This window comes from Python bivittatus, unplaced genomic scaffold, assembly GCF_059951505.1.
Source record: "Python bivittatus isolate LINGU-HERP-01145 unplaced genomic scaffold, Pbiv_v1 ctg000690_np1212, whole genome shotgun sequence".
Classification (NCBI taxonomy): Eukaryota; Metazoa; Chordata; class Lepidosauria; order Squamata; family Pythonidae; genus Python; species Python bivittatus.
Genome location: NW_028277096.1, coordinates 20,005,728 through 20,031,630, shown reverse-complemented (window position 1 = coordinate 20,031,630; position 25,903 = coordinate 20,005,728). Strand labels below are relative to the sequence as shown.

Genomic DNA, 25,903 nt, shown 5'->3' with positions numbered 1-25,903 from the left:
ACACTTATACTATAAATAATCAGCCATATAGTAGACTTGGCAGGTTTAGAGTCAAGCAAACTTTTAAAAAAGGCAGTTATTTCAGACAAACTCTGGGTGGTCCCCCACCTAATGAATTAATTAAGAAAAAATAAATAAAAAGGTCAAAAGAAAATATAACTCCAGTCACTAAAAGTTTATGTTTTTAATTTTAGGGGAGAGGGAGGGAAAAAGAAGAAATCTGTTTATATTTATTTTTACTCATTTTAGCTAATTAATGGCTCCAAGAAACAGGCATTACTTTTAAATGAAAAATTTGCTAACACTTCATTAAAAGGACATTTAAGCAAGTTCACAAACCTTAGTAATGTATTTGGGTTGACCACAGAGTTGTTTGAGCCTCTCAGTAATTATTTTTATCCAGATTTCAAATATGAACACAACAGCCAAATTTAATAACTCAAACTTTTTAAACAAAAAACAATGCTAGAGTTTTCTGAAAAACGATTAGAAAACTGTAAGATTACTATGTAAACAACTGCTACATTCAAAAACACCACTTCAAAAACTAATTAAGTTAACTCAGATATTTTCCTTTGAACAGATCTGAGCTAAACCTTTGCTCTTCCATATTACCTACACTTTTAAGTTAACTTTTTCTCTGCATCAGACCACTTGAGTTCAAATCTAATTCTGAACATAAATTATCTTGGACAAATCTTCTCTTTCTCGGATTGATGTGAGAGTAAGAAAGGCTAAAATCAGATTTAAAAATAGGCCACAAGAATTAGTATCTTGAAAAAAATGTTTTCCCATCTGCTGTAGGCTTGCAAGAAGAGAGGAGGAAAGCTCTCCATGTTCTGCCAATAACAGGCCACATTTCTCCCCTAAACTCAAAGATGTGGGCTTCCTTTATGGCCAATACATTTAGTAACTATGCTAGGTATAGTAAAGATAACATCGTTTTTCAGCCTGCATTCACCAAGCAAGGAATTCCTGAACAGTTGAGGCTACCACTATAATGTGGGAAAATCTGTTACTGTCTCTGCCCTTTTAGGTTGCAGAGGATTTGGGCTATGGTATAACATGCCTGCTCCAATCACCTGAGTGCCAGCTACGAATCTACACTGCCTCTCAAAAACAATAAGCTTGCTCTAAAATCCATTCCGCATTCTCCCCTGGAGTTAACATGTTATGGGAAGAATGAATTTGATGAGCAAGCTGTGTTTTTCAAGGAGATGTATTCATTTGCCAAGGAAATTAAGGCAAACTTCCAAGGATACCTAATCTAACACACTTAACAAAAGAAATGCCCATGACTTAACTCACATGCAAGTTCCACTCAAGGGTTGCCTCTCTGCACACTGAAGAACTAGTAGAGGAGTAAATGCCCATTTTCATACAACCATATTTGAACAAATACAAAGAAGTCATCCTCAGCATGCAGCTAGAGTAGGATACCTTTCTATAAAAGGAGAACTTTAAGAAGGAATGAAATCTTTTATGGTCCTAGGGCCTCCTTAAGATATCTGCACACATTCCTATCTACTCCGTCTTTGTTGGGAGAGAGAAAATGAATGTAATTGGAAGAATTTCATTCACTTTCCACATGGACCCAAGGTACATCTGTCAATTCATTGATTTGGCCAGTAACAGGACTCAAACTTTAGCTTTGATATACTTCCAGGGTGGAATATCATAGGAGACAGTATTTTTTAGCTGTTCTCTGAGATGACTGAGGTAAAATCCTAACTTTGTGCCAGAAGATAATAGTATGTCCTAATAAAACGGCTAGCAATAATCTCATGAAATTTTAAAAATGATTCCATTAGCCCAAAGCAGCTGTGCATGGAGCTGTTCATTGCATCTCTGCACAAATTACCACTCTGCCCTTCCTCTAGTGTACGTGAGCAATCTGATCATGTTTCAACACTACAATCATAGAGTTGGAAAGGACCTCAGAGTTCATCTGATCCAACCTCTTGCTCAGTACAGGTTCTGCTAAGGTATTTTGCATAGACCTCCCCAGCCGCACTTTTGAGCCCCCCCACCCCACCCCCCGGACAGGGAACATGTCATATCATGAGGCAACTGGTTGACCACTCTTACTATCAGAATTATCTATGATTAATACTTTGAATTACTGCTGACACAAAGCTGTAGAAGAATTATCTGCTTTCAAAAGATGGGCATCCTGAACTCCTGCAGAGATAAAGATGATATATCCCTTGGCAGGTTGGAGATTCTGAGTTGTCCATGCAGTAAAAAGCAAATCATTCTTGAAACTGGGGTGCAAAATTAAATGCACCTACAACAATAGTGGTATGGAGCTAGGAATTATCCTCTCCTTCCCTTATTTCTCATTTTTATGTACATATTTATATATATTAGGTGCCTTTAACCCCTTCATTCCTCCTAGCCTCTTCCCCCACTACATCTTCTCAACCGATCCAGTGCAAAGGTCTAGATAGGAAGACAGTGACCGATCCAAGACTCAGGAAGGGATCTGTAACTTGGTCTCCCCGGTCCTAGTCTTCTCATAAATTGCAACATTCTGAGACTCCCCACCCCACTCCCAGAAACATGTTAATTCCAGCAGTATTCCTAATTCCAATAGAAGAGAATATATGTAGTTTAGGGTTGAACTGTGCGGCTTGGTTGTTTCATTACCGGACTAGGTAACATCATCAGTGCTAGGTTTGCTCCCTGTTTATATACAGTAGTTTGCCTTGCCAGTGTTACCTGGGGTGTGGTTTTCTCCCCCACCAACACTGGCAATGCAAGCTACTGTATATAAACAGGGAGCAAACCCCACATTCACTAGCACTGATGATGTTACCTAGTCGGGTGATGAAACGTCTGCAAGCAAACAACCAAGCTCAGAGAACCCCAAGGACTCCACAGTATTCCTAATCCCCAAGCACAGCAGTACAATGACTGCACTGTTATTTCTGGCTTGAGATGATCCAACAACTGAGTCTATTCTTCTGCCTGCAGTTATTCTATGTTATTTCATGGGCTTTAGACAGAAAATAAGTCTTTAGCTTACTTAAATAACTCAAGCACCATGATTTTTACACACACACACACACTCACACATACACAAAAGAAACCAGTTTTTCATCACATCCATTAAGCAGAACAGCTCAAGATTACTATGAAGATCAGAGGCCAAGTTCATTAAAGACAAAAATCCTCTAAATCATATATAAGGCAACTTAAAAACCTAAGATAAATCATTTTATTAGTCAAGCTATTGCAAGGGGAGTCTGGGAGCAGACACTGAACGTCAGAAATAATGACTGCATTAAAAAAGGCTTCATGAGAAATTTATGAAGTAGAATTTCTTTCTCCCTTTCCCCCCTTCTGGCATTATAGAAAAGACAAGAGAGTATTTTCCAGGAAAGTATAATAAACCCTGAATGGACCAACAAACCTTATTCTGAAATAAATGTAGCTTGTAAAATGTTAAATGAAATAGTTGGAGTTTTGCTCCTTTGGGGCTCTGTGTTATCTTTCATTACACAGAGTCAGTCCTTGAAGGTCAGTTGAGTAAATTATTTCTTCAAACCAGTTCTTAAGAAACTGAGATCCAATTTGTTAAAGAGGTAAAGGTGCTGTATGAAAGACTAGGAGACCACAAGCTCTTGTCGTCCCTTTGGCATGGAAGCTGACAAGATTTTGGGGTCAGCTTCTATCTCTCTCATAATCCAGGAAGAGGGAGCATTATGTAGGCCACCTTGAGTCATACAAAGTAAAGGCAGGGTATAAATCTAATATGTAAATAAATGATGCCTAGGAAGCTGGAGAATCAACCATTCCTTTCACAAAATGGGGAAAAGAAGATTTTTGCCTTTGTGAATGTGTACATAATCCACTTTAGCTAGGCAGAACTAATCTGTGAGGCAATGCTGTTTAGTCCTTAAGGAATATAGGAGCTGGAGAAGGGGTGAAGTCTACTGAGTGACCTCAGGTACTTTAGTATCTGTTTGCCTAACATTGTGAGGGTATGAGCAGACACAGGAGGGATAGACTGGGCCTGATAACTGATTGTGTGTGTATGTGTAAAAATCCAGCATAGCTACCCATATTCTGATATTATCTGAGAATGTTTAGTCCATAGAGGAGTGGACTGAGAGATGATATGATAACAGCCTTGAAATATCCAAAGCGCTGACCCACAGAAGAAGGGGTGGACTTATTCTCTGTTGCCCCAGAAGGCAGGACCAGAATCAGCAGGTGAAGACTATAAGGAAGGAGGTTCAGATTAGATATCAGGAGAAACTTCCTGACAGTATGAGCTGCTAGCTCAAGAAATAGGCTGCCACATGAAGTGTGAGTTCCCATTTGCTGGAGATTTTCAAACAGAGGCTGAACCATCATCTGCCAAAGATACTCTAGTGCAGTGTTCCTCAACCTTGGCCTCTTAAAGATGTGTGGACTTGAATTCCCAGAATTCCCCAGCCAGCACATCTGGCTGGGGAATTCTGGGAGTTGAAGTCCACACATCTTCAAGTGGCCAAGGTTGAGAAACACTGCTCTAGTGGATTCTGCATTGAGCAGGGAGTTGGGTTAGATGGCCTCTATGGTCCCTTCCAATCTTATGATTCTGTGAAGCAACTTCAGATACTTCTGCTGCTTAAAAATACAATTGTGGAGCTATAAGCTGGTTTATCTTGGTAAACTGCATTACTACTTCACCAGCTTCTATGCAGGCACTGTATAATACAAACTTAAAGAGTCTGGGAACAGGTTTTCAGGAAGGATTGTTTAATTATATATGAACTGATGCACTCTGATTTCCTTTTGGTTTCTGGGACAATTGTGGGCAGGTAGAAGTGGACCTTCTTGAAAATGACACCACATTTTCAGAATTTCCTACCCCTACCTCCCAAGTCAATTTATCTAGCAGCTATCTGGATACAATTTAAAAATCTGGTAAAAACATGAAAAATCATTCACCATTTGCATTAGAGAATTACAGATAATATTATAGAATTATAAACATACAAATGCTCCTGTCCTCCTCCTTTGGGAATTCTTTTAATTGCCTATAAACAAAATCAAGAATTTTAGATAGTGGGCAAGGCATAGATATTTAAAATAATTTAAAAAAACAAGGAGGAATTCTATCTGAACACAAGCTTTTCAATAGGGTGCAACTATTAGAAAACTAATATGGTGCAACTATTAGAAATACTAGAAAAGTTACATTTATACAATCAGAAATAGCCTGTGTGGATGCATCTTGCCATTTCATTGATGAAGCTGTCTTTATCTCACATATTTCATGCCAAACAGTGTTGTAGGTCATACTTTTTACTTGTAGTTCCCCAAATTCAGTGCAATTCAATGGACACATATAGTTAAAAGGTCACAGATTATCAGAGTCATCTATGAAAAGTTGGACTGTGGACCATTATTGAGGTGTAAATAGCTATGTTCCCAGAACCAGGTTTTTTTTCTTCCCCATTTAGCTTCCTCTGGCCAACATTTACAAAGCAGCTTTGTTTGTTTGTTTTAATGCCACTTCTTGGTAAGCGCTATCTATTTTATTATCATTTTGATTTTGGAAGAAACTTTTGGAATTCCTACAAAGAAAGGAAAGAAGAGGAAAAAGAAAAGCACCATAAGTATACATCTCTGCTCTAGGGATTTCAGATTCTTTTCCTGGATCCCCTAAATTTAAACCTCAAAATAAGAAACAGACCTACCACGACTGTAGTACACAAATAACTTAATGCACACAAACATTCAGGAACTACATGGTGCTAAATATGCCATTCCATATGTCAGAGTTGACAAGACTTATTTCAACTGCACTGTGATATGAATAATTGTCTTTTTATCATTCATATTTGAATTCATAGAAAATATGATCTCGTATTCATTAAGTAAGCAATGTATAGAAATGAGGTGGGGGAGAATTCTCAGGCTAGTCTTTGCTGTGAGAATAGATGCAGTTTTCATCTGCAGAGTGTTGGAGTGATGCAGTGTCTCAAGATCACTGATTCGTTACTCAATACACTTGCAGGCTTTATACTGAGATAGCTGAAGTTTGGAAAGGAGGCCTGTTAGATGGAAACAATTTCTCATTTTCAGCAGTTGCTCTGGACCCAGGGGTCCCACTCCATTACAGATTCTTCTCTGCAATCAGACCATAACCACGTCACAAGCAGTCACTCTCAATCAACATCAATGTCTGGCAAGTGCAAAGAAGATAGAGAGTGACACTTCACCCTTGGCATAGTCAAAAATGTCATCCCTGCAAGTCCTCTTCAGCTGGCTTCCATTCATTCCCAATTAGCACTTCCTCTACAATAAATCAATCCCACACATATATAAGTTAAGACACCGCCAAAAACTAGAATCAAATAATATTCAACAAGGATTGCTGGGGAAAATGACAGGTCTCATATTTGAGCAAATTTAACTTTGTCAAAATTTCTCTAGGGGAACGATAGCAGGAGTATGTATAACTTAACATAATCACCACAAAGCTTCCATTTATAAGAACTGTTCCAGGATTACTGATTTTGATGACAGCCCTTTGTCAAACATGTGTTCTATTCCAGCCTTCAGTGTAGTCGTTTTCAGATGACATTAGGGTTCCTCAGAAAGAAGATCCACTGTCCTGTCCTTGCCCACCATGAGCCACCTCTGAATGCCATGTGGCCTGCAGATCACTTTCTAACGGCTGGCCAGCATGGCACATTTCATAACCTATGAACCCCTAAATCTTTCTAGGTACTAGGTTCCAGAGAAGACAAGTCACTGAGAAAGAGATTCCCCAAAGAGAAAGAATTCAACTCAATCAGGCTTGGGGCAAATATAAGTCTCAAGGGTTTTTTGCTCCTCTGAGAAATGTTCTTACCTGCCCTTCTCCAACCATCTCAGTATCAATAACAGTGACAATTCCGGGGACCAAGGGGCTGCGTCGAGTATTGCTGTGCGCTAAGATTTCTTCTTCTGCTGCTCCTGATGGTGAAGTGCCCGTCAGCTGGGTTACAACTTTTCCAACCATGGTGAGCCCAGTTTTTATTGTCTATTAAACAAACATACAAATAAATAAATAAATGGCAGATAACATAAAACTCATTTTAACCATTGTACTTCTTTTGCTATGCAAGTAATTCAGTAAATGCCCATTATAGCAAAAGGTGAAACATTTCACATTTCTAAATGGACCAATTTCAGATACAAGTAAAATGCGCAATGAGAAAATCAGAATATTGTAAAAGGTGTTTGGACTGCTAACCAGAATCAAGTACTATATGTAAGATAGAGGATCCTAATGTTTGTAGGGGGTTGATAAATCCCAGAGCTTGAGGCTCCTTGCACAATGCTGGTCCCTTGTGCACCTGTGGCTTCTTCTGTAGGTCTCCTTTCCAGAAAAGAGGTAACTATCTCTTTTGCCCTCAACCCTGATTACTATAATCAATGTTTCTGCCTTCTACCTCTCTATCTTCTTACAATGCCATCCTCAGAATCAAGCAGCTTGAAAGTCAGCCTTCATCTTGAACAAACTTGCTCAGGCACTAAGCTACAGGTCCACCATCAAGAAATGGTCAGCTTTCCATGAGTTTTTTGGAAGCCTTTGGAATTCTCTCCCTATGGAGACCTTCACCCTAAGGTCTTCTGAAGACTTCTTTGATCCAAACTGATTGTATCTGATGTTTGTATCTGGTGTGTAGTTTTTACTGCTAATGACAGCTTTTTACAAAATGATGGTTTGCAACATTAATATAAAGTTGTTTTCATACACTATGAGCCAACTAGAAAGGGATAACCTTAAAGAGCAACCTATAAATAGAGAAATAAATACATTGTTCACATTTTGATGCCGCAATTTGCTAGAAGAGGGACAGGAGATTTGGTGCCCTCCAGAAGTTTTGGACTACAGCTGCTCTTAGATCCCACCAGTGTGGCCAATGCAAGACTGCAGGAGCTCCTGAAACATCTGGAGGGCACCCACTATGCTTGCCCTTGTGCTAAACTGACATCAATCTTCAGGTTGAACCTCTACTTCTACATTCCACAAAGTGAAAAATGTCTTGATTGGGAGGAAATTAGATGCATCTCATCTCCCATATTCATACATTCAAGTACCCAAATACAAGTACTGATGCACCAGCCTACACGTGGCAATTAATTTTCATTCCGTGTTTCTGCTGATCTCCCTTGTGGTTTTCATAGTCAATAGAGGACAGGGATACTGCAGAGCAAACCAATAACATACAGTCAGGGAGGAAAGAATCAATCTGTTTCCTGTCTGTTGCATTTATGGTTCATTCCATCTCCCTTCCTCATTAATCTTAATTTTTTAAAAAATCTGCACAAAAATCCACATTTAAATGTTATTATTTTTTCTCAAGATATGGACATCTACATGCAATTCAATATTTTCTGAGCCATGGATTATACTGGAATATCCTGGCAATGCACAGTCCAGTGGACAATTAGGTTCCCATACTGGCATTAGTCCAGGACATTGCAGAAAAACACCATTCATAACAGATTTCTCAAATATTTAATCCCAGAGGGGACCAACAAAGAGTTAAGGTGGTGGGTAATAAGCTTGGGCTGTGACATTTCTGCTGGCAAATGTTACATCAAATCACAAAGGTGGAGGGTTCCTGGGGAATCACTTATAGGTTTTTTCAAATATTATCTGAAATCTTCCCTCCTGTAAATTAAGCTTATTAGATCTTGGGCAATTCAGTCTTTGTCTATCCAGCAATCCTTTGGGTATGCAGAAACTTGGAGGGTATGGAATCAAATGGGAGGGCCATGTTCACCATTTCTACCCCAAAAGTCTAGTATCAGCTCCATTTTCCCAGGATAAAGGAAGGCGCTCCAAATACAGCGGAAACATCTAACAAAGCTCCCTGTTCAAATTCGAAGGTTTGTGGGGAAGGGGGAGAATCAGTTCAGATCATGGGCTAGAGCAGAATCCACAAATCAATTGTAACTGCTTTGTTTAGTGCTAAAAACTCAAACTGCAGTGATTAGAAAACACATTAGTGTTCATCAATTAGCAGCTGAGCATTTGCCTTGAATTATTCATGGGGAAATGACTTACACACAAGACTCGGCTGGTGTGTTGTCAGGAAAACCTCTGCAGAGCCAACAGAACCAGGCGCCATTCTGTATTGACGGCACCGATCCAGCCAGGAAGCCTGATTAACCTCTGAGATGCCTCCGTTGATGTACTTACCCCATTAATGCTAATGGAGATGCTACCACTTAAAAAAAAAAGTTGGAGCCAGCCAAACCTTTATCAAAGGATAGGTCTCTCGGTTTTTAACATCTCTTAGCAATAGACACATACTGTCCTTTGGGTCTTGTCCTTCCCACTCCACCCCCGCCCTTTTAAACTCTCCCAAGAAGTGGAAGAAATAAAATCCTTAAACAATTGGCACACTGTCAGCTTCTCAGAAAAAACACCCCCACATCCTACAAATGCACATAATGTTCTCAGCCTCAATGGGCTTGATCATCAAAAATCTCCTCTGCTTTCTATGCACTTGAGTTTGGACCAGGCTGGAGTTGTAAGCAGCTTAAATCTAGGCAAAGAGGAGGCACTTCAAGGTGGAACAACTGGGAGGTTGAAGGAAGAAGGCCACATTTAGCTGACTAAGAAGAATGATCAGCTTCTACTTTTCCAATCCAGTGTGGCCCATCAAAAACTTTATACTGGCTGCCAATGGCCTGCACCTATTTCTTTTGCCTGGCAACCACAATCCAAGGAATACCACAGAAGCCTTCAGCTTCCAAACATGAGGCTGGATACTGAAGTGGGGGAGTGAATATAGCTTTGGCTGGATGGAGATCAACAAGTTGAAGTTTAGTCCTAATTCACTGTTTTCTTTATATATGATGGTATTCCATTGTACTCAAAAGCAGAAGCATTCTGAGAAGTTCAGAAAACTAAAACATAAGCATTTGAAACATTTAACTTAGATTAAAAGAATGACCCCATAAATGAAAGGGGGGGAAAGCAGAGGAATAGCAACAGGACAAATATTTAAAAACAAATAATGAAACTTTTTAAACAAGATTGAAAACTTGGTGACAAAAAGACTGCAGCATAGGCACCAGGCACCTAATGGACCTGTGCAAATCATTCAAAAAGGCAGCCCGGTGGAAGATGTCTTCTAAACAGGCCCATACTTGCCCAAAAGACCTTGGGAGGAACTTGGAAGAGTGTGCAAAGCTTTGGAGCAGCTGGGACTGCCTCATGGCGTCAAGACAGAGATACAAAGAGGTACTCTGCTCATCAGATGTTTGGCACAGGGCTAACAACCCAGGACCCACCACAGAAAAAGTGTATTTTGGAGAGTGAGCCAACTTTGAATTAAGTTGAACCAATATACATAACCCCACATTTAAGAATGGGGAAACTGGACTGACAGGAAGATGGAGGGAGTGAGATTTCCTATATCTACAAAATATTCCTTTTCCCCCAAAACTGCCTACGAATGATCCTACATAATTATTCTGACAATGCATTCTTGGGCTGGTGACGGCTGGGGAATGGTAGACTTCCCAATCACTTAAACTGGTAAGGTAGTTGGAAATGAAGCCAGCTTAAGAAATCTTTTTCTAACTTTCAATTCTTTCCTTTGCTTTTACCACGGGATGTCGTGCTGGTTACCAGCTTGGCTGGCTTCAAAAAAGGGTGGGACCAATTCATGGAAATCATGGGGACCAATGGCTATTAAACTTGAATGCAGTGGGACTGCCTCTGAAGGCCATCTGCTGGGAGACTAGTGGGCTTCCTGGTGCAATTGGTTGGCCACTCTGAGAACAGACTGCTGGACTAGATGAGCCAAGGGTCTGATCTAGCAGGGCACTGCTTATGTTCTTCTGTTTGGCCATGGTGATGGCCTAGTGTTCTATAGGGACAGTGCTTACCATGGCCCCTGATTCCTGGATACCCCAACTGGTGGATTCCCATGCCAGGAAAGCTAGCACTAATTGCCTTCCTTTCTGGAACAGGTCTTTGAGAATGTGTGGGTTCCATTGATAGACTTTTTGTATGAGCCCCCTCCATTAACTCCCCGACGTTCTTGTTGTCTTCCTATCTGCTGCACCCTCCAGTGGACAAGTTAAAACAAAAAGGATGAAGAAAACTTCCCCACTGTTCTGTCATTTGAGCTACAAGAAGAAACTGGCAAAACTCTGGTCAATTTTACCACATTGAATGAAAGGGGAAAAAAACCCAGGTTCACTGGCTGAAGTCTGTCCGGAAGGGAGTGGGTGGCTTAGCACAAAATTGCCATAGAAGGCAGCAACCAGTGACCAGAAGGGAGGGGGCCTTCTGTCAGAGCACACAGCAGCTAGTTGGAATGGAGGCATTTGCCTACAAGTAAATGAAGTCCAGCACATAAAACTTATAGTATTGTTTTTGACACGCAGCAAGAAAAGATGATTGATGTTGCCTTCCTGGCAGGCTAGGAGTGAGCAGAGGACAACCTAGTGCATTCCTGCCATCAAAAAAAATGGTTAGTGGCCCACGGTGAAACTAGGACAAGCTGGTCATACAGATCAGCCCGTGCCATTGTTGCTTTGGTAGTCTCTTGAAGTGATTGTTACCCAGTGCTTATGCCACATCAGGCTGTTTTTGAAAGGGCTTTAGAAATTGGAACTACTGCAGAATGTCATAGCTAATCTTTTAAGCCAAGCACAGAACATGGAAAAAACACTCATATTGTGATTGTGCAACTGTTTTTGAAGCCTAATATGATCTGGGTTCTGTAACTAGGAGAGTGTATCCTCTGAACTGTTCTTCCTGCTCCATCATATTTGATGGAGAGGAACTGCTTTGGGTTCAACATTTTACTGATTTAAGAGCTGTTTGGGGGGCTCTCTGTGGTGGAGCTCACCCCTTGGAACCAACATGTGACTTTTTAGAAATCAATTCCCAGTTCTTAATGAACAGCCAAACTTCTGCCAGGGGTTATATCAACACTGGTTGGCTTCTATATCTACGCTGGTATGCTTTAAATATTAATATTGTTTATCACACTGTACACTTCCTTGGATACCCTATTCAAGGCACAGGAAGCTGTTCAGAAATAGAAATAATAGACTATCTCTCTGAAATAAACAGGAGGTACCACACAAAAGCAAATAGGAAATCGTTTCCTTTCACTGCAGAGGCACGTGCATGAGAATGTTCAAGTGATCTGAGACCCCTCAGATTCATTCATCTCCGTCAGGTTTTGGGACAAGTTGTGTCCTGAACTGAGGTGGGGTTCCACAGTCTGCCCCCCTCTGTTTATTATAAGCCTGAGAAATGCAACTGTGTGCTCTGAGAGCAGTACCTAAGGTGCAATACTAGCTTTCCAACTTTCTGGTCAACTGACCTCAAGAGGCCATCCAGGCCCACCTGACATATAAAGTTCAAGGTTCAGAACTCACTTTTTGATCTGAGCTATCTGTCTGATGTGGGAGGCTGTCAAGTGAAGCTCTTACTCTCTATTTCTGGTTGCTGCTGGGAATTTACCCCTTAGATTTGCTTTGGAGTCACAGCTACTATCATTACCACCCTCATTAGCCCCAGACAGTAGCTAGGGCTTGACCCTTTGTATGCTTTATGAAACATCTAAGGAAGGCTTCCACTTTTAGAAGGGAGTATATTCCGGAATACCTCATTTGAATCCTGGGCCTTAACAACAGAGTTGGCTCTATATGGACAATAAACATTGCCAAAATAGAAATTATTATATAGAATTGATCTTGAGAGATGGCAAAAAAAAAAAAAAAGAGTTTTTCCTATACACATATGTGCACATACTCACACACACGCCATACTACTGTTTTTTTTACAACACATTAATCACTACCATTTTATAATCCACAAGTGATTAAACAAACGTCTGTAATTACGAGCAGGTGCAATCCTGCAGGCAGCAGGAGAGGAGCTGCATTATAAATGCACAGTAAATTTTACATAGAGAGATGATAGAATCAAACAGCAGGTTAGAAAGAGCTCCATTTAATTTATTTATGCAGACATAAGATGCCTTGTTACTGGAGGCATACAAGCCCACCAAAGGGCATTCGAGAACCTTGCAACCCAATTTCTTTCTTTTTTTTTCTTACCCTGGAGTTTTCAGATGAATTCAGTACAACTCACACAGCAATGGGGGGAAAAAACCTTTCGCTAAGGATAGCCAAAATTGCCTTGTCCTTTTCCTCCTTTCTATGGTAACATCTTGTAACAAGAAACAGGTGACATGAGAGCAAAATGCAAAGAACCTCCCTGTCTGCTCAGAAGTTGTTTTTGGAGGGCAGGGAAACTTTGAATGCTGCAATATCACATCACAGGTTTCGTTTCCCTACTTTACTTGCTGCTGGGAGAAGCCAGCCCGATACTTTCAGCAACAACCCTCCATCTCCTCAGCATTTCCCCAAGGTGCTCCTTTTCAGTTTGGCAAGTTGTGTTTATTTACTACATGCTAGAAAGAATGGAGGAGTTTTGGATGAAGAAGGGTCACAAAGTCCTTGGAAAAATAGACTACTCAGTCAGGAAGCCCTCTTGAGAACACACATTCAAATGATTTTACTTGTAATAGGACCAAAGTGGAAGGATATGAGAAAGAGTAACATCTAAGACCTCGGGTTTTGCTTTCCAAGTTAGAAAGAAGCTGCAAGAGAGTAATTCATCTGGCTGGGGGACCTCAGGGGACCTGTGAAATCTTGAGGTGGATCCCTTGCTGATCTAATCTCTTGTGTGTTTTATGCTTTTTTTTTTAAAAAAAGACTTTTTAATTTGACTGCTTTTGACATGTTTATGGTTTTTATATTTTTTGCTGTATGCTGCCCAGAGTTGTGAGATGGGCAGCCATATAAATTTGATTGATTAATTAATTAATTAATTCAGACAAACCACATTGCTGGGGTGGAAACATTTAACTCTTCCTCTACTGTACTACCACTGACATTACTATTTTCCATCCCCAAAAGTTGCTGCTTGCTTTATGGGAGGAAAACTTACTATGTCTTTTCCTACAGGTTGCTCAATAACTTACAAATATCCTGATCATGGATCCTACATACAACACACAGTTCAGGGGGCCTGTGCAGAGAGGGGGAGAGAGAGAATACAAGCAAACATACAGCCATTTTGCATTGGCTACCCATTGATTTCAAAGATTTTAGCTCACCCATCATCTGCATATCAATAAATTATATTGTTGATATTTTGGGATTCTGTTAACTGATCTAGGGGAATATTTTATTCTCTTTGCAAACTTTTGATACTTTTTAAATAAAGCTGTTAATTCTTGGATTGTCAGATTCCTTTTGTCATGTAATACAAGTTTATTATCATGGCTATTGTAGTATTATCATATTTCAACTGCCTATTATAACCAACCTGACCATAATGTATTTGTGGAAATAAAATATATAAATAAAACGGGCTAAGAGCAATTGATTCCATTTCAATATGTTTGTTTCCATTGCCAAAATTTCCATACAGATGCCATTTTGGAATAATTATCTGAAATTAAAATTATCCATTTATTTGATTGATTCCACAGTGTTTATAGCAGCTACAAACATACAGATCCTTGGCAGTGAGAAAATTTAAAAGAAGCAACCAACATTATTAGAAAATTTGGGCAGATTCAAATTTTAAAGCTTATAAGCTCAAAGAAGAAAGATTAAACAATACCTACAATGGAAGAATGGATGGTGAAGTTGATGGAGTTAGCTGAGATGGCAAAATTGACAGCTTTGCGTAGAGAAAAAACATTGACTATTGAGAACTGGAAGCCCCTTTTGGACTTTTTGCAGGAAACAGAAAAAAATAAAATTATGATACATGGATTTGATGATTAATCAAATTTAACAGACTATGCAAAACATGTATATTAAGATGTATTTTTAGAGTAAGAGTTTATTTTATGCTTCGTTTATAACTGCTGTATAAGAAGTCGGAAGTCATTCTTTTTGTATTTCTGTTTCTCTTCCTCTCCTTTTCTATTTTCCAGCACTTTTGTTTTCTTTCTTTATCTCTGGCTTTCTTTCTTTCTACTCTTTTTCTTGATTATTAGTTTGTGTTAGTTTTTATCTTTTTGCTTTTTAAAATTTAATAAAGCTATTATCAAAAAAAAATTAAAGCAGGTGATGGAGTTGTTCATTTGCTTATTTCAATACTTTCTCTTACAGTTCTCTTACGTTCTTGATGAAAGCAGGATGCATGAAATCCAAGACAGCAGAAATACATAAACAAATGCTTACCTGACTGAGTTCCCCACAAATAACTTGCTCTCTCCCTTTAATCAACTAAAATGTACTTGATCAATTTACTGGTAACTTTTTAATCAGGCTTCAGATTTGAATGCTGCACAATTAGCACCAATTCCAGCAACTAGGAGCTGCCATTTCTTAACCACATTTGGTTAATAGCAAAGATGGCAGATCAGAATTTACTACAGACTGAGTGGAGTGAAGTGATTCAAATGGGAGTGTTCAGATTGTGGTTACCACCCTGACCCATGGCTACCTAACAGTTCTTTTTATATAAAATTACAGCAAAAAGACGAACAGAAAGCGTGAATCAGATCTGTGAACAGAGTCTACTGAAAACTATAAAGGTCATCTGAACTCACATGGATAATTAATACATCCTGCCAATAAAAGATTCTGATGAATTCCTAATTTACGCCCTCAGCTACAAATCTATATCGTACCCATAGTAGCATCCCATCACTGATTAAAATTTGAACTAATTCTCCCTTGGTGACTGAACATGCAGTCTAGCAACAAGAAACACAGAGCTCACTTCCTCCATGTTCAGTTGATACAGGGAACATGTGTGTTACACAAAAGCCAGTTTGGTCTATTGGTTAAGGCAAGGGTCCAGGAGTAGGGAGCCCAAAGCTCTGGTCCTGCCTTAGCTGTAACTAGATGGGTGAATTTGGGCCAGTCGCTCTCTCTCAGCCCCAGGAAGAAGGCTATGGCAAACCACCTCCAAAAAACAGAGCCAACAAAACTGCACGGACTTGTCCATATAATCACTAAGAATCAAGACGGACTTGAAGGCACCCCCCAAAAAAAAAAATGTGCTGCACAGGTCTTCAACATGCAACAAGGTCTTGTCTAAAACAAGATTCAATTAATTATAGCCTTACTAGGTTAATTTTTAGAGAGGTATTCAAATTAAACGAGGCTCCCTCTCCAACTCCAGCCACTAAACATTTGTCCAGATGTGGTGGTTTTGTGGTCCTTCTGAGATGCCCACTCGGATGCACGCAAGGTAATCCAATTTGGCCACGGAACAAGCATATAACTAAAGAGGTTTCAGAAAATAAAAGCACTGTGCTTATCTAAGCAATAACCACAAATGACTGCCCTGCCATGCAGCAGAACAGGAACGCAAGATAGCCAAAAAAAGAAATAAGAAAAGTGGATTCCAATTTGACCCAATCCATTAGTCCATAAATATCAGCACGAAACCACTATGCCGCTCATTCCCTTCTGCAGTAAGCATATTTGTGAATTTTTCTTTGGTAATCTTTAACCTTTCCCATGCCATATCAGTTGTCTTCCCAGTCCATTAGTGCTAATGGCCCTGCTCTCACATAAGCTGTTAGTACTCATTATGGAGTTATCAGGTAACAAGAGAAAACAGATGCCTGCTTTTTGTGTGTTTTTTTAAAAGTAACTTCTGCCATTTTGGGGCTTAAAAGACTCAAAAAAGAATGAACAAAGTATCAATGTTACTGGGGATGAGGACGTCCGGGTGTTTAAATTTGTGTCTGGCATGTCAGAAGTACATCCTTTAGCTTTCTTGGGGGTGGGAGGAGTGAAAATCCCAAGTTTCAATCTTACTGTTCATTACATCAGTGACAAAAGAAAACTCCATCAGGGCATTTGTTAAAAACAGCAAATATACAGCGCTGCCTAGGTAACAGACTCAGATAGCTTTTTCTAGTTTCAGTTAATAGAATGCCCAAGTTAGGACATTATGGCAGAACAGTCAGTGTTATGGAGTAGCTACGAATCACTGGTTCAAATGTCACATCTGCCATGAGTTCACAGGGTAGGAAAACCATGTTCAGCTTCACTCCCACTGGCCACATGGGAGAAAATCATTTTGGTTGACTTTATCTCATTATTCTAAGTCAAAATGTACAAATCTTTCATAATCAGGCTATTGCAAAATGTAAAGGCCTGCAATGTGTAGTTGACTTATTGGATTAGAACAAGGTAATCCTCATAAACCAAGGAGCAGATTTTTTTATGCAACTACTTCCTTCAATAAAATTTTATAAAAGAGGCGTCCTCTTTATAAAGAAGTATCCTCTCTCTCTCAAGGCTGTGTCTGCTGCAACTGGTGTGTGTATTGCCTAGAAAGAAAACAACTGGAGAAATATTTGTATTCATGTACAAAATGATGCATTCATACTTGCCTAACAGTGAATGATGCTTTACAATATTTGGGTCCATCAATCAGAGCAAGAGAAAGGGATAAGGGTATCTAAGAACAATTCCCACCAATCAGCACAGACCAGGTCTCCTGAAGACTGTGCACATGGATAGGCATGGAGTGAGGCTCCATACTTCCTCTGACTTTGTTTGTTTGTTTGCTTGTTTATTCAATTTGTCCCCCCCCCATCTCCCCCCAATGGGGGACTCTGGGCAGCTCACAACTTGTTAAAAACAATAAATAAATATACAATTAAAAGCTTATATACACAATTACAAAAAATAAAGGAAAAAGTCCAGGAGGCCAATGGTTCAAGGCAGCAACGCCAGGCCTCTAGGGGGCTAGCCAACCCCACATTTGATGACCTCCCTCCCCACCCCAGGCCAGATGGCAGAGCCAGGTCTTCAGATCCCTCCGAAAGGCCAGGAGTGAGGGGGCCAATCTCACCTCTAGGGGCAAGATATTCCAAAGTGTGGGGGCTACCGCAGAGAAGGCACATATCTATGAGCACTGTATTCCATAATGTAAGGGCCAATGCACAGGCCTCTCTTCTGGCCCACACTCTTCTTACTGAGGTGGGACCTTGAGAAGACACTCTCTAGAAATCTGGAAAGGATGAGCAGAATCATGTTGGATAAGGAGGCCCCTGATATTAGGGATTTAACTGCAAGTCTCCAGTATGCAAGCAAATGCTCTATTCTGCTTCAGAATCAGTGAGAATCTCCCTATCACAAAAACAGAGGCCACATGGCAATGCTTCCTCATCCCTAAGCCTACTCAGACTCAGAGATAAGCAGGAAGGACAGACTCATATATTTACCATGCTTTGCATTTTGAAAGCACACCAAAGCTTTAGAGTGCTCAAAGGGTCTCTCCTCCCCTGAATTTGTTTGCTGCAGGACTTGGGGAAGAAGATACTACAAATATTAATTAACTACCACATAATATGTGTCTAACATCTGCAGTAAAAAACACCCACTTGACCACCAAGGCGTACTTCACTGGATGAATATTTAAATGATCCTTATTTAAGCAGAAATACAAATCCAGAAATGGGCAGGCTACATTTTTAATTTTAAGAATAAGATGAAAAAGTGCTGGCATTCATGAAATTATATGCATCTTATTTTGTGTTAAGGATGACTGAACAAGTTGTGTAACAGAGTTCCACACTCCTCCCAAATACACACACAGATCCATATTTGTCTTGACCAATACAAAATCTGTGATTTTTCCACACGTTCAACAGGAGATTGGTTGAGATCAATAGTCATCATTATGGGATTCATATTTTTTTTCCTTTTCAAAATGTTACTTGTTTATTCAAAGGAAATGGCACGTTCTCTGTTTTTTTCTGTGGGTTGTTTTGCTGAAGTTGGTCAAGCCCACCAATTGAAAATTTCTTTTTCAATCCCTTACTTGCAAACCACAATGTTTTCTCCCAGAAAGTGAGAAATTGATGAGTTCTAATAAGTGCAGTTTTTGAAAGTCAGAAATTGATGTATTTCACAGCACTGGCTGTGAATGTTAAATGGCGTTTCTTATGTTTAACTGAGTTTTCAGATATAAATTCAGAATGTATGAGTTGGAAGGAACCTCATTGTCACCTGATCTAACCCCTTGCTCAGTGCAAGGATCCACTAAACCATTCCTCATAGATGGCCCACAACCCATTTGACAATATGAGGAGGTGGGAGTCCACACTGTTATAGGCAGACTGCTTCACAGCTCTTATCATCAGGAAATTCCTCCTAAGATTCAGCCTAAATCTGCTCACTTCTAATTTCAACCCACTGACCCTTGTCCTGCTCTCATTTTCAATGAAAACTGCATGGGACACCCCTTTACATACAGTATTTATAGGCTATAATTGTATCTTCTGTTAGCCTTCTCTTTTCCAACTAAACCTGTTCAGTTTCTTTGAAACCACACCAGCTTCTCCCAGCCTCTTTTAAAGAGCAGTGCCCAGAAATGGACATAATACCTCATCTGTCATCTAATAATCACAGAGTACAGTGGAACAATCACTTGCCACAATTTAGATGCAATGCTTCTGTTAATGGAGCAAAAATTCCACTGACCTTTTTAGTTGATACATCACACTACTTGCTCATGTTCAGCTGATTAACCTAGATTTTTCTCCTACACAACTACTAAGACAGAATTCCTGAATTATGGACCTATGTAGCACATTTTCCTACCAGACTAGGGGAAAGAGGGAATGGCTTTGAAGGACAGAAGAAAAAGCTGCTACCAAGGCAATGTGAGAGCCAGTTTGGTCTAGTGGTTAAGGCACCAGGCTAGAAACTGCGAGACCATGAATTTTAGCCCTGCCTTAGGCACAAAGCCAGCTGCGTGACCTTGGGCCAGTCCCTCTCTCTCAGCCCTAGGAAGGAGGCAAGGGCAAACCACTTCTGAAATCTTGCCAAGAAAATTACAGGGACTTGTCCAGGCAGTCACCAGGAGTCAATACTGACTCAAAGGAACACACACACACAAGGCAACAGTCAGTAAAAAGGGCCTGAGCCCAGGCCAAAAGAGTACCATGAGTAAACGTGTCAGACATGCCCCTCCCTACTTCACACGAAGATAAAGGGAGGGAAGGAGGAAGCACATTCAGACTTGCAAGATTCTGTTACTATAGCTTTACAATAAAAGTAGTATTGACCTACATGGCATTGGTTTCCTAGTCTGGTCTACACTGAAGGGCTGACATCGACACAGGACCTCATTAATTAATTAATTAATTAATTAATTAATTAATTAATTAATTCCTTCATTCATTCATTTGCATACCACTGAATCCTATAGACCTCCCAACTGTTGACAATGCTGTACAGCTAAAATATGTCAATGATAAATACCAAAATATTAAAATATGCACTATAATAGCTTGCTAAAATAAAATATCCACTGTATGAAAAAAACAAAATTGAAAATTGGGTGTGACTGTTCAACCAGTTCCAAATCCCCTGGACCACAGTACCAGGTTGACCACATTTAGCCTTCGTGTCTATAAGGATATCATGAGATCCTTAAATGCTTTATTGAGAAACTAGTCCCTCTGATTGGTCTGACATGACTTGTTCTTCATCAATGCGTCTCCCAGTACTTCTGCTTGACACACCAGATCTACAGTAGCAGAGGGGGCATGCTCTGGGTCCCCTCTATTAAACAATGTCATCTTGTTGGACCCAGGAGTCATGCCTTCTCTGTGGCAGCGCCTGTCTTGTGGAGCAGCATCCCCCTGCAGATTCAGATAGCCCTGACCCTATTGGTCTTTCGTAAGGCTCTGAAGACCTGGCTGTTTCTCCAGGCATTCAGATCAGGAATTAGGCTGGACCTGTTGATGTGTTGTAAATGACTGGAAGGTGTCATTTACCCAGGGCACAATGGATTATTGTTTTTAATTGTTGGGTTTTAATTTTTGCATGCTGCCAGGAATCACTGTTGTGAGATGAGCAGCCATATACAATATTTAATAAATAAATACATGAATCATTCTTGGTGGTTATAGCATTGTTTTCTAAGTGCACACAGACATGCTGCTTGCCAAACTGTTCTAGAATTTTACCCGGTGCATACACAGGCTCATAGAATCATACAGCTGGAAGAGGCTCAGGGCAGGAATATAAATTAAAGTATCCCAGGCAAAGGACTGTCTAGCCACTGATTGAACATACCCCATGAAGGGGAATTTACCATCTCTCTGCATCATTGGTTCCATTGTCAAACTACTGTCACTAGTAAGAAGTTTTTCCTAACATACAATCAGAATCTGTCTTCCATTATTCTGTATTCTGCATTCTGGAACATGTCTTGACTTCCTTCTATGCAATATCTTTCCAGGAATTTAAAGAGTGCTAGAAATGCCTTCTCAATTGTCTCTTCTCAAAGCTAGATATAAGCAGCTCCTTCAATTTGCCTTCAAAGGACTTAGTTTTTAGTCCTCTAATTATCCTTATTGACCTTCTCTGAACTTGTTCTAGTTTCTCTTTAAAGTCGGGTGCCCAGAACTGTACACATTTGAGGTAGGGTCCGACCAAAGCAAAATAAAGCAGAACGAAGACTTCCTGTGATTTGGAAATTTTATTTCAGCATCCATTTTATTTCTATGAACATTAAATTAAGTTCTGTCTGTAGTTTCCCAGGTCCTCCCTAACACTAATCATTTTTTAATATTGGGACTAGGAGTTTAAAAGCCATTGTCCACATCTTCTGTCTGCGTAGGTGGCCTGTAGTAGATGCCTGCAGAGGTATCACTTTTTACTCTTTAATCTTATCCAGATGTTTTCAATAGGATTTCCATATTCAGAGACATGAATTTTTTTACATGCATATGTCCTCATGCTGTGAAAACATATATTTCTTCATTCACATTTACATTTATGTCAAAATGGTGGCCTCCAGATGTTGATTTAGCCTTGATCATTCCTGACCATTGGCTCTGCTGGTGCTGGGCTCCTACCGTGCCTGTGGGTTTCTGGCTGGCCATTTTGGGAACGAATGTTGGATTAGGTAGACGTTCCCTGTTTTACAAAAAGCACAGCTCTACTTGTTCCTACTATACTTCCAGGTGAAAACATTTTCTTAATAAACCAATGTCTTTTTTAAAAAATTGATTAAATTATGTAACTTTTTGTATTTTACTATTACAAAACCTGCAGTTTTCTTATTTTTGCCAGTAACTTTTGGGGAAAGGGGAGTTATGTAAGTTAAATAAATGTTTTCTGCTGTACACAATCCCAAAATGAAAGTCAGTATAAAAAACTACTTCTAAATAAAAAGTACATTGCCAAGCAAGCTGCTGAAATGACTACTGATAGACTCACTTTGGCTGCACTGATGACTGTGGCTGTGTAGGACTGAATGTTATCGCCACAAGCTCCACCCCGGGACTGATGGCACCGAATCAGCTGCAAGAAGAAAGTATCCCTGTTACATCAAGTCAACAACACAGTAGACCCCTTGGGAAGCCCTTTGTGGGCCTGGGGTTCTCCTTTCATCCGTCCTGCCATCCCTTTACCTCCCCACCCCAACCCTTCTTTTTATACAGACTGACAAAAATCTCAAACCTTGAGATGCTGCAACCTGTTTATTATTTTTAAAATGCCCTTTGGGGTATTACCCAGACTGTCATAAGATGAGTAGCCCCTCACTAATTGTAAAAGCAAGGAGTTTGGAGAGGCTGACAGAGAGAAAAGAGGAGGGGTTGCCAGCCCTCTTACGTACTGAACCGTATGTAATCAGATGCCCCCGATCTGACAGCCCCCAAATGTGTGGAAATACAATTCCCATTAGCCTGAGCAAGCATGGAAGCATGGACACTTGCACTGGAAGGAGCTGCAGCCTAATTCCAGCACATCTGAAGGACAACAGGCAGGGGAAGACTGCCATAGCTTGAAGAGAGGGGAGCTAATGGAAAAAAGAGGCGTGAGTCACCAAGCATTTAAAAGACACAACAGAGAAGATGTTGCATGTTACCCTAGAAGCTTATGTTGGAGTTTCTAGGTTTTTCTTCTCTGTATACTAGATTATAATGACACTAGATACTCAAGGAGAATCATGCCTCTATAATTATCATCTTAACAAAATGAGTGTTTTTATATCACACCAAGTGTGTGTGTGTGTGTGTGTGTGTGTGTGTTTAGGGAAGTCTTGTTTACTGCTGCATTCTCTCCCCCAACCAGGTCGTCCTGGGCAAACAAGAAGCCCATGCCAGCAAATGAGCATACAGCAAAAGGAGAAAGGAAAGCAACAGGAACAGATATTTCCCTCTCTCCTTTACCAGTTCAAGCAGCTAGTAATTGCTTTGTGGACTAGTGATTCAAACCCACTTCTGGGAAGCCTTTCCTTCCCATTAGGGGGATTCCATCCTGGTTTTCAGAGGCCCCCTGAAGCACTGGAACTTCAGATTACACAGCCCTGATGTACAGCTATGAAAATGAACTACTCATAACAAAAACATCAAAAGAACTATTTGGAAGTCAACCATTCTCACAAATGTTCCTTTTCTACCTCATCCGTGTGTGTGTGTGTGTGTGTGTGTGTGTGTGTGTGAGAGAGAGAGAGAGAGAGAGAGAGAGAGAGAGAGAGAGAGAGAGAGAGAGAGAGAGTGTCAGATTTAAATAAATAACAAAATTAGTATTGTTTTTTTTTACCTTGTTTTCCGCATAGGCCAGCCACCGACTTCCTAGAGCTATGGGGTTCATATTAGGCCCTGGACAAGGATAGCAACCTGGAAAAACATATCCAAAAAGTGGCATTATTAGAATGGACATAAATAATTTGGAACAACGTCCCCCCAGAGATTCATACAGCCTCCACCTTGTAGGTCCCAGCCTTGGCTTAGGATGTTTGGGCAGGGCCTTCTGAGTTGGGGGTAATGTGGAAGGATGTTATGTTGTCCCTCTTATTTCTTTTAACTTGGGAAACTATCTACAGTTGCTTTGGAGTTGGGCAGCCTAGAAGGTTAATTAAATAAGGATATAATTAATTGTGTTTAATGTGGTCTTGTGTGCTTTTGGCCTAACATACTCTGCAGATATACCCATTTACACTTGCTGCTATGGGTAAACTAGGGCACAACATTTTTTTCAACAAACCATGGTTTAAAAAATCCTGACACGTTTGGATAGCTAAAGTATGTCTTTGGAAGCTAAAGCAACCACTGGGCATTAGTTAGCAAGAAATAATATTAATGCCCTTCAGCAAAGTACATTTTTTGGTTCCTCCATGGTGACCATCATTAGGAGAAAAAGGAAGTTTGTCCTCCATAACCACTTTTGTTCTCTGGTGAGACATGCTTTTTGGAGCATCTTTCTTCCATCCTCCAACTCTTTTGCAGACACCGTGAACATCTGGGAGTGGGTCTTGGCAGATCTTTTTATTATTATTATTTATTTGACTTGTCCCCGCCCATCTCCCCACAACGGGGGACTCTGGGCGGCTTGCAACAAACTAAAATCGACAATACATAATTAAAAGATTATAAAACCAAAGTACAAAGAGAAAGATCTCTATGTAAGTTTTATTTTATTCCACAAATCAAAGGACATAGGTGATTCACATTTTCATAACTAATGTCTTGTCTTTCACTGTAGATTTTAAATGGAAAACCCAGCACCTTATATGATTAATAATCAGAAGCCTTTGATCCGGACCTCAGCAGTCATTCAACTCTCTGCCTTGGTCAAAATGGCCTCAGTCATCTGAAATGAATGAAGTGTAGGGCCAAGTACAGATATTTCTGGTTACTCCTTAACTTCTCTGAGGCCCTCTGAAGGGAAGTGGCCAGTGATTGAGAGACCATGATTGGAGTAGAAAGACCCTGAGTTGCACTAGGCCAGGTCCCATTATGAAACCAAGACACTTCTGCAACAGGCAGGATTTGCATGGCGTAAACATCAGCCGTTTATTGCTTTTTAATATGTATTTATATGAAATGTGTATACTGCCTTTATCATTATAACATTAAAAACTGTTAACAAAATTAAAATTTCAAAATGCCTGCTGCTATCAAAAACATAATAGCTAAGACACAAGAGGTTCCTAAACTAAGAGTAGGGGAGCAAGTAAGGAACTTAGAAACTTCAAAGTGGTTACTGATATATTTCAACTGAATGGCCCCCAAGTGAAGGTGTTTATGGAGTGTTGGAAAGTCAGGAATGAGGGTCCTGGGGAAGTGAGTTTTGAAGTCTGGGTGAGATAACCTGTCTTGCAAAACTATTAGTTTCACCTGAGAGCTAGAAGGGTGAGGGGGAGAAGTAGAATTAGCATAGGAAGTTGAAGCAGCACACAAATATATTCTGGTGTGGAATATGCCAACCCCGCTCTAATCATTAAATTTATTATCAGTCTAGCATCAATACTTTTTATACAAATATTAATACCCAAGAGGAGGAGGAGGAACGCCCTCCACATATTGAAGTCTCCCTTGTCCATGAACTTCAATCCTCAAGTCTATCAAGCAATCCTCTATTGCTCTTCCTACTCTAAAACAAATAACTGAACATTTGGTCTTCTTTACTGTTTTTCCACTGGACTTGCATCCTGATACAGCATAAAATTTTCATATGTGTTCATTTAAAATGGGGAGGGGACAAAGTACTCATTTGCTGCAAAAACTCTGAAGTTAGAATCTCTACTTTGGACAGCCCTATATATCATTATATTGAGTCCACATGAGCTTAATATAACATGTGGCCCATCTTCTTGACATGCAACGTAAGTCAATATATGGTTAGGCTGACTTACATCCCCTCATTTTTATGTGGCTCTTAAAATGTATGCCATCCATCATTCTTCTTGCCTTGTCCCACTTAGATTGGTTTTGGGTTTCTTACACAGTTCTTTTCTGTCCTTTTAATGAAAATGCCAGTGAGTTCTTTCCTTAAAGCTACCTCTCACACTTGGGCTCAGCGCTAATGCAACATTCTACCTGATTTCTTAACCATCATTTGTAATCTGGCAGTACAA

The 25,903-nt window shown here is 40.0% G+C and overlaps 1 protein-coding gene across 7 annotated transcripts in view; it reads right to left on the bottom strand.

The window, feature by feature from the left end:
* The window catches only part of BCAS3 (BCAS3 microtubule associated cell migration factor), a 514,094-nt gene that overhangs the window by 415,298 nt on the left and 72,893 nt on the right, over positions 1–25,903 (bottom strand). For all 7 annotated transcript variants that reach the window (XM_088152585.1, XM_088152584.1, XM_088152590.1 and 4 more), the window contains exons 10-12: positions 23,587–23,663; positions 22,258–22,341; positions 6,854–7,024 (exon numbers count right to left, since the gene is read on the bottom strand). In XM_088152585.1, coding sequence (XP_088008711.1) covers positions 6,854–7,024; positions 22,258–22,341; positions 23,587–23,663 — 332 coding nt within the window. The remainder of the gene's footprint in view (positions 1–6,853; positions 7,025–22,257; positions 22,342–23,586; positions 23,664–25,903) is intronic.